The sequence below is a fragment of the Asparagus officinalis genome, unplaced genomic scaffold (assembly GCF_001876935.1).
Source record: "Asparagus officinalis unplaced genomic scaffold, Aspof.V1 AsparagusV1_Un1411, whole genome shotgun sequence".
Classification (NCBI taxonomy): domain Eukaryota; kingdom Viridiplantae; phylum Streptophyta; class Magnoliopsida; order Asparagales; family Asparagaceae; genus Asparagus; species Asparagus officinalis.
In genome coordinates, this window is record NW_017973670.1 from 5,314 (window position 1) to 14,968 (window position 9,655).

A 9,655-nucleotide genomic window follows, 5' to 3' on the forward strand; every position below is an offset into this window, starting at 1 on the left:
GCAACAGAAGTCGGTCAAAGGACAGGCCATATGCGATCTCCTCGCAGCTAATCCAACTACGGATCCTGCCGAGATATACGACGACCTACCTGATGAAACCCACGAGGTCAACGCAACTTCACACCAACAAGTGTGGCGTTTATACTTCGATGGCGCCTCTCGAGCAGCTCTTGTCACAGATACTCCTGGACGTTCTAAGGTCTCCTCCGGGGTTGGAGTGGTCTTAGTTTCCCCAGGAAAACACGTGATGCCCCGAGCCTATTCATTAACCAAGCCATGTTCAAATAATGTGGCAGAGTATAATGCACTGATTATTGGACTCAACTTCGCTAAGGAGCTGGGGGTTGAGTATCTCGAAGCCTTCGGCGATTCTCAACTAATAGTCAAGCAAGTCCAAGGAGAATATGAAGTCCGAAGTCAGGATTTAATTCCATACCATAAGATGGCAGTGGAGATAGCGGAATCATTTGAAGGATTCTTCATCGAACATATTCCACGGCTACAGAATACCTATGCAGATGCGTTGGCCGCATTGGCCGTGTCACTAGCGCAGCCTCCCGAAACAGAGCAGTTTGTTACGGTAAGAACTCACCAACTCCTAGTGCCGCTTTACAGTGAAGATGCCGAGGAAGAAGAAGTTCAAGAGGTACACGCTACTCAAATCGAGTTCGAACCACGAGATTGGCGTTTCCCCATCATCGACTACGTCTTGCATGGAATCTTGCCAGAAGATGTGAAGGAAAGAGAGTCAATCCGGCGAAGAGCACCCAGATTCTACTACAATACAGAGAATCGAACGCTATACCGCAGGGGGTACGATGGGCTGATATTGCGTTGCCTATCAACCAAAGAAGCCCAAGAAGTGCTTAGAGAGGCACATGAAGGGGAGTGTGGCGCGCACGAGCCTGGCCCCAAGCTTTATGATCGCATCAGAAGAATGGGATATTTCTGGCCTCACATGATGAGCGAAGCAATCACATATGCCCGGAAGTGTCATGCGTGTCAAGTACATGCGAATTATATGCACCAACCTCCGGAGCATCTGCATCCCTCGGTAACATCTTGGCCGTTCGAGACTTGGGGAATGGACATTGTTGGTCCTATAAATCCCCCTTCGATCAAAGGCGACCGGTTCATCCTGGCGATTACCGATTACTTCTCCAAATGGGCTGAAGCAATTCCACTCAGAGAAGTTAAGACGAGCAACGTCATTGGATTCATCAAGCACCACATCATTTACAGGCATGGTGTTCCAAGACGAATCATACATGACAATGGTCCTCAGTTTGTCAGCAACGCCTTCATAAGGTTCTGCGAAAAATTCAAAATTCAGGACATCTCATCAACGGCTTATAATCCCACAGCAAATGGATTAGCTGAAGCCTTCAACAAGACTATCATAAAACTTTTGTCAAAGCTTGTGAAAAGTAACAAGCGAGATTGGGATGACAAGCTCGGTGCAGCACTATGGGCCTATCGTACCACGGTACGTACACCAACCGGTGCAACCCCGTATTCATTAGTATATGGATGTGAAGCCGTTCTCCCTTTGGAAGTTCAAATTCCATCTCTTCGGATCGCCCTTACAACCCAAATGACGACCGAAGAACAGCATCAAAAGCGCCTCGAAGAACTCGAGATGCTCGATGAAAAGCGCCTGGAGGCTCAACAGCATATCGAGTTCTACCAAGCCAGAATTTCTCGAGCCTTCGACAAAAAGGTTCGACAAAGGAGTTTTAAGGAAGGGGATTTGGTCTTAACTGAAAGACATCCTATGAACCTGAGCTCCAAGAAGAAGGGCAAGTTCGAGCCCAAATGGGAAGGACCGTTCGTAGTAGAAACAGTCTACTCAAACGGCGCCTATCGCCTAGTCACCAAAGATGGTGATCGGCTGATGATGCCAATAAATGGCAAATTCCTGAAGAGGTACTATCCTTAGCACCTTTCAGAAGGAGCTGATGTATCGGGAAGTTCCCGGAAGAATACCACATTGGGGTATTCTTAGGGATAACCTGGTCGGTATAAGAGAGATGAACAAGAAGTCCACATTCGAACCCCGAATGTTCTAGTTTGTCAGACTCTAACCCTCATCAGATGAGATCCAATCATTCGAGGGATTAATTTTCCCTCACAAAACTTTCATTGGTGTTCGATTACTCATAGTCTTCGCCACACATTCCTCACTCGGTCAAACCTTACGACAGTTAGGACCAAAGCCAAAGTCCCCTCTCGATTCCTTCAACGAACGAGAGGTCCACAAATCGGGCGGTCAAACTTTCACGTAGTTGTGATCGTTCCAAATTTCCCACTTGGTCAAACCTTACGACAGTTAGGACCAAAGCCAAAGTCCCCTCTCGATTCCTTCAATGAACGAGAGGTCCACTTTCAAACTCCCGAATGACCAAACCTTACGACAGTTAGGGTCATCTCGAACCCTCGCTTAGTCACAACTTACCCTGGTCGAGACTAAGACCGAGTCATCTTTTGTTCAAATGACCAAACCTTACGACAGTTAGGGTCGTTTGAACTTTCCGATTCTCGGAGTGGAGATCCCACTTCTAGTTTCATCCTGCGGATTCTGGAGGTGGAGATCCCACCTCGAGTTTCCCTCTTTTGCTGGAGATAGAATATAAAATTCTTCCTCTCCAGTTCTGAAGATAGAATATAAAATTCTTCCTCTTCAGAGTCAAATGACCAAACCTTACGACAGTTAGGGTCGTTTGAGCCTTTCGGATTCTGGGGGTGTGCCACCTCGAGTTTCCTTTCCAGCTGAAGATAGAATATAAAATTCTTCCTCTTCAGAGTCAAATGACCAAACCTTACGACAGTTAGGGTCGTTTGAGCCTTTCGGATTCTGGGGGTGTGCCACCTCGAGTTTCCTTTCCACCGGGAGATAGAATATAAAATTCTTCCTCTCCTCGGACCTTTCCGATGCTCGGAGTGGCGACCCCACTCCCAGTTCATCATTCCGGGTGCTCGGAGTGGAGATCCCATTCCCAGTTCATCCTTCCAGATACTGGGGGTGGGGAATCCCACCTCAAGTTTCCTTTCCAGCGGGAGATAGAATATAAAATTCTTCCTCTCCTCGGACCTTTCCGATGCTCGGAGTGGCGACCCCACTCCCAGTTCATCATTCCGGGTGCTCGGAGTGGAGATCCCATTCCCAGTTCATCCTTCCAGATACTGGGGGTGGGGAATCCCACCTCAAGTTTCCTTTCCAGCGGGAGATAGAATATAAAATTCTTCCTCTCCTATTTTGACACAACTTTCAACTTCCAATCCGCGCACTTGGTGCGTGGGGAATTTTATCCCGAATCCTAAGTAGGGATAAGTCAACACCTAACACGTGTTGCCGGGTAGCCTATTCCCGTAACAAGGGCAAAGTCTACGTATTCGAAGTCGTAGCAGCAAGTCTAAGGGAGTTCATTCCTTTAGCACAACGTTACATACGGAACGGATTTCGATAATCCGCATGCTAGCCCGATTCAAACGGTGATCGGTAAAGGCACATCAAACCCGTTGAAGGCTGGGGGTTTGCCAAAAACCCCAAAGTCAACGCCTAACACGCGTTGCCGGGTAGTCTATTCCCGTGAGAAAGACGAAGCCTATGTATTCAAGATCATAGCACAAAGCCTCAGAGAGTTTACTCTCTCAGCACAACGTTACATGCGGAACGGATTTCGACAATCCGCATGCTAGCCCGATTCAAACGGTAATCGGTAAAGGCACCTCAAACCCGTTGATGGCTGGGGGTTTGCCAAAAATCCCATAAATCTGTCATTCGGAAGAGATACAGAGAAAACACAAAAGAAGCAAATGCGGATTTTCTATTAATAAATCAAGTCAAAAGCATACAACAAAAGCTCGTTAGTCCGAAGGCAACCGACGGCTAAGAATATGAGACTCTAAACCAGAGAGCCTGTCCATATAGTCCTGCTCGAACTCCGCCTGCAGGCTAGCTCGGACAGAATCTTCGGAACTGTTGAGAACCTCTGCGGCTTCGTGTCGTAGCTTCATCAACCCCTCCTGCACTGATCCCAGCCTGTCGAGTGTCCATTCACGAGAACGCTCCAACCCAACCAGTTCCTCAGAAATGGTAGCGGCAGATTCTTCGGCGCGTTCCAAGGCCTCCTTCAGTCTAGCTATCTCTGCACGAGTGGAATCTAAGGAGCTCACTAACTCAGCTCTGCTGGTGTCTTTCCTCGCCAGAGAGGCCATCAGCTGCTCGACAGTGCGCTCACGTGATCGAAGCTCGCTGCCAACGGAAGATCGCAGTTCATGCCACTGCGTCAACCTATCCTCCACCTGAGAAGATGCAAAAGAGGGAGCTCCACCAGCCTTCAACTCCCTCAGCTCTCGAATCTCTGACTCCAGGGCAGCGAAATCAGCTGTAAAGGAATCGGCCAAATCCGGATATCCCTCTTCCCTCATCATCATCATGTGACGGGAGAAGGAACGCCTGAACTGATCAAAAGAAGACCCTCTGTGCAGAAGCTTATCAATCACGCCGTTATAAAAGGCAGTAAAGAAGCCGAGGTCAGTGCGGAAGACATCCCCATCTGGATTGGTATCGGCCAAGAGAGCATGGACCTGCTCATATAGAGACGGTCGAGAACCTGCAAGCAGCAGTATGGGAGGTCAAGAAACTATTAAATACAATCGAAAAGACCCTAAGGGAAATTCGAGGTATACCTATACCGGCGGAAATCCCCTCGGGTTGGGGTTCGACAGGCTCCGAAGTAACGACAGGAATGCTCATGGAAGGTATATCAACCCTCGTGGGCAAGTCAGTCGTATTAGGCGAAGGCGGGAAAACACCCGAAGCTATAGCAGAATCAGGTACAGCGCCTGGTCATATAGTTGCACTTCTTTATTAGTCAAAATGGAGACTGAGACAAGCAAAGAAGAGAGGAAATTGGATATATACCTGTGGATGAATCACTCTCAAAGAGTGGTCTCACAGTCCCGGTGGGAGCTTGTTCAGCTAACATATCGGCTAACAGTCCAGAGTCAGGTCTCGGGAAGACCGGTGCAGGAACATATCCCTGCTCTTCGAAATCTGCAATAGGGGAGGCCCCATCCCCGTCTGGCCCTTCTGTCGCAACACCTGCAGCACCGGATGTAGGTATATCTGAAAATGAACCGGTGGGATCAACACCATCTGCCTGCCCAAGATCGATGTTCAGATCAATGCCCAGGGAGCCATCACGAAGGGCGTCGCACACCTGCTGCATGAAGCAGTCCATGTTGTCAGCCCCAGAGAATACCGGACCTGGTGGAAGCTCGCCCTCCTCGAAGAACCCTGAATTATGAAACAGGATCAGGGATCCCGGAAGGTAAATCATCTTAAAGCAATAAAAGTGGGTACAACAAAATGTTACCTTCCTCCCCGTCGGCAAAGCCTCCTGAATCTACCCCATGGGAGCGCTGATCAACATGAGGTTTATGGGCAATCTTTTTCCTTTTCGAAGGATCACCCCTCATAGAACCAACGGGGCGGTCATGCGAAGTTTGGCCACCAAACTTGGATTTCGCACGACGGGAAGCGAGCGACCCATGGTCGTCGGCTACCCCACCTGAAACAACAAGAATCATCTCATGAACCAGATCTTTCGCCAATACCAATTGAAGTCGAGAAAGAGGATCAAAGAGCATGACAAACCTGTATCAAGTTCTGCTTGGTCGGTATCTATATCTGCATACTCCCCTTCGGGAATTCCGGTGGACTTCTTCCTCTGTCTCTGAGCAGGCTCAGCCCTGCGAGCAGCCATCATAGCAGATTGAACCAAGTGATCGGATTCTAGTTCCGAAAGACTCCTCACACTTATGGATTCATCGGCAGAGAGGAACCATTTACAGCTGAGGAAGGTAATCATCGGCTTGCGTTTATAGGAGGGAAGAGCAAACTGAGCCCCGGTGCAGCCAACCATGGTCCATAACCACGCCCGTACGCCGTCAACGAGTCCTCCCTCAACACGCAAACTACGACTCGGATTCCCAACGTATAGTTGGTCATAGCCAAACTGACGTGCGAAACGGCAGGGAAGGTAAGGCTCTATGTGGCAGCGGTCCTTCACCCGGAGAACAAGATACCCGACTCGGATGTTCACCAACCAGCGGAAACAACCGACGTCGAGAGCAGTCCGGTTAGTTCGGGGTTTCTCCATATCAGTCAACTCCTCGCCATAACGTCCCGAAAAGCGAGGGAAGCATTTGAAGAACTCCCAGTTCCTGCGAACTCGAAGTTCTTTTTGTACATCTTCAAATTTCTTCCCAACCCATCTACTCTCCTCCAACAGCTGTAGGAAAGGAACGGGAACATCAACGGCGCTGGGCGCCGACATCAAGTCCGGACGGTGAAGAACGAACCACGCCATCAAATAAGCGTAGGGCAGCTCAACCTTCGGGCAGGTAAGCTCAGTCGAGGGTTTAGAACCCACTTGGGTAAGAACACGAACTACACCCCTAAGCCCGCAATGGATGCTGGCAACCATCGCTGGAAGCAGAGAAAGCTCCCTCCCATAAGCTAGCTGGACCGCAGGGAAGAGCACCTCGAGGGGTAGAGCGTCTGAAGACTGATATGGAACAACACACTTCTTCAGCCAAAGAGCAAGGTAGCCAGCTAACAGAGACCGAGGATCGATAGACTTCTGGGCATGATAGAGGAACGATCGAAACTTAGTCCCGGCCGGAAAAGCCCCCTCGGCACTAGCAATGGTATAAGAATGAGTTTCATTCTTCTCCATCAGCTCATTAATAGCGGCAGGGGTCAAAACGCCTAACTCATGTATGGACTCCTCGGAATCATCCTCCAAGTTAGGAAACAGGTAAACAGCAAACTGCTTCAAGCTGATCTTCCTCTTCGTCTTCGCTGGAGGAGAACTCTGGAGCAAACAGGTGTGATAATGACAGGTGAGGTCCCAGAGAGTGTCATACACATCGGGAGTATCCTTCTTCAAACACTCCAACTGTTGGTTAGAAGGGAAGTATTCCTGATACGGGCAATCTCCCATCGAAAGCCCGGAAACCTGGTGCATCTCATGAAGAGCCAACCCTAGCTCTCCGCCACTGGTCAAGAAGGTATTACTATCAGGCATATATGTCTCGAGCAATGCCAAGAAGTGACGGCAGCTAACGGGAAGTCCATACATAGTAGCCCGTATGGGCGTATATAATCCACTACCCTTCAAGTCTCTCTCCCAGCGTCCCAGAACATAACTGGTCAAACGGGTCCACCATCCCTTAGCCAGTGAGGAAGCCCAACCATAACATCGGTAATCCAGTCGAGGTAATTGTCTTCCCAGATGAGCTAAACGATTCCTCACGGTGAGAGCGGCCGCCGATACCTCGCCTGGAGGTGCAGTGTCAAGACCCATGATCCCGGGTCGAAGGCCACAAATGGATTGATACCCCAGAGAACCGGGACTCTTGTGATGAGAAATGTATCCGCACTGAACGTGTGTAACAGCATTGGTAAGAGGCCAGGACATCTGTCGCCCCACAGCCTGTTTCTCCAAGTCAGTAAAAGAGCACTGGCGAGGAATAGAGGGGATATATAAAAGAGCTCCCTCGTCAAGGGTAAGCCAGTGCTCCTCAGCAAGAGTCAGCGCGGCAGGATCTTCGGTGCGATCCCCGAATAGAAAACCCGGCTTCTTTAAAGCTTCAGTAGAAGTGGCGTCTGCGGTGAGAGGAGCATCGGTGATAAGTTGGCGTAAACAGTGACGCCCTCCATCCTTTATCAAGCGACAGAACTCGTCTGAGCGATCTCTGTCGAACTGCGGAAGGGGATCGATGATCTGCCTGGCAGAAGCCGAAGAAAACACTTCCCTACTACAACCGGTAGGGGCATGATGAGGGAGACTACCCCCGGGAAACTCAACTGCAACAAAGCAAAGATGGAGTCAGAAAATCCATGTCATAAACGCAAGACGAGATTATTCGATTTCGAGTGCCCTACACCGGGAGAACGGTATGCGTCATCACGTAGACACCGTGATAACATATACCGACCTATAAGGTGTAAGGCAACACGAGATCGCCCCAATATAACCGAGGACTTGAATTGGCTAAGCAAAGCAAGTCCGAAACCTTAACCCCCGCGGGAGGGGTATCGGTTCTTCCGTCATGACCCGCGAGAGGTCAATCCGGGATAAAAGAAAAAAATATATATAAGATTCTTACCCCCAAAGCAAGAGGTCACTGGAGATGATGTCGTAGGAGCCTCCTCCACGCCATGCTGCGAGCAAGGGTGACTCCCGGAAAGACGAGACCGACGGGGAGACATCGTGAATCTGCAATGAAGAGCAGTACATCAGGTACGATATATATACACGAAATATCGGAAGAAGGGAAATTAAGCACTTGGACTCGAAATCCTAATAACAAATAGGATTTTGTAGTTAAAGTCTAATTAAGCCTACGAATTTCGTGCACGCGAAACGATAATCGTCATTTCGCGGAAAATTTTGGTGAAATACCCAAAATACCCCTCGTGCTCAAGGCCAAATTCAGGTCAAGGACACGTATGACTCGGGTTATGGTCATCATACTTGATCATCGAACATCCCGGTACCCTATAATTTTGATCAAATTTTGCAAATAAGCCCTTTTGCAGAATTTGGTCAATTTTACATAAAAGTCCCTCCATGAACTTTTGGTTTTGCATCCATATGCTTTTACCAAAAATTCGATCAAGGGTCGGGGGTTTAAACTTCTTGGATTTCAGCCCCAAATTCGTGGCTCTTTTGACAATAAGCCCCTCCAAATATTTAGGGACTGTTTTGCAAATAAACCCCTCAAACAGTTCTTTAACCCTCTTACACAAAGCACCCCCATTTCTTGAAGAAACAAACACGAACCCAAGCCTCCCAAATTTCAGTTCATTTTCGTGCATGCGAAACAATGATTGTCATTTTCGCGGTGAATTTTGGTGAAATACCCAAAATACCCTCCGTGTTCAAGGCCAAAATTCAGGTCAAGGACACACCCGGTGCGGGTCATGGTCATCATATCTGATCATTTAGCACCCCCGACACCCCGCAATCTTGGTCAATTTTACAAATGAGCCCTTTTGTAGAATTGAGCCAATTTTGCAGATAAATCCCTCAAACTATATTGCAATTTTGCATAAAAGCCCCTCTAAGACACTTATGGGCTGTTTTGCAAATTAACCCCTCAACAATTCTTGCCTAAAGCACCCATCAAATTTTCAACCAAGTGGACATACAATCCAAGACCAAATTTCAGTCCTATTTTGCATAAAAGCCCCTCAAAAATTTCGGCCATAGTGCAATATTGTATAAAAGCCCTTCAAAAGATTTCGGCTATAATGCAATTTTGCATAAAAGCCCCTCAAAATTTTTGCACAAAAAAACCCCCAAAGTCTCGGCCATTACCTCTTTTTGCACAAAACCCCCCGAAGTAATAGTGCATACACGCCCCCTAGTCTACTACAAGAATAAAGATGCAATCTTTACAAGAAAATAAGAGGATGGTAAAGAAGAGCTTACCAAATCAAAAGAGTTTTCTTTGAGCTTGAAGATGAAGGAGGGAACGCTACTTGGAGGAGCAAGTGTTCGGCCAATAAGAGACACCCAAAATCCGAGCCCCTCTTGAAGGGTTGATGGATCCTTGAGAACAAATCAATGGAGGAAAG

The 9,655-nt window shown here is 48.2% G+C and overlaps 1 protein-coding gene across 1 annotated transcript; it reads right to left on the bottom strand.

Moving 5' to 3' along the window:
• Positions 1-3,803: 3,803 nt before the first annotated feature.
• LOC109828425 lies at positions 3,804-8,284 on the bottom strand. The gene is made up of 6 exons (XM_020395422.1): positions 8,182-8,284; positions 5,663-7,879; positions 5,382-5,576; positions 4,928-5,302; positions 4,693-4,848; positions 3,804-4,616 (listed from the first exon to the last, which is right to left on the bottom strand). Exons 1-6 carry the CDS (start codon positions 8,282-8,284, stop codon positions 3,868-3,870), a joined length of 3,795 nt encoding a protein of 1,264 aa, XP_020251011.1. The 3' UTR covers positions 3,804-3,867.
• Positions 8,285-9,655: the final 1,371 nt, after the last annotated feature.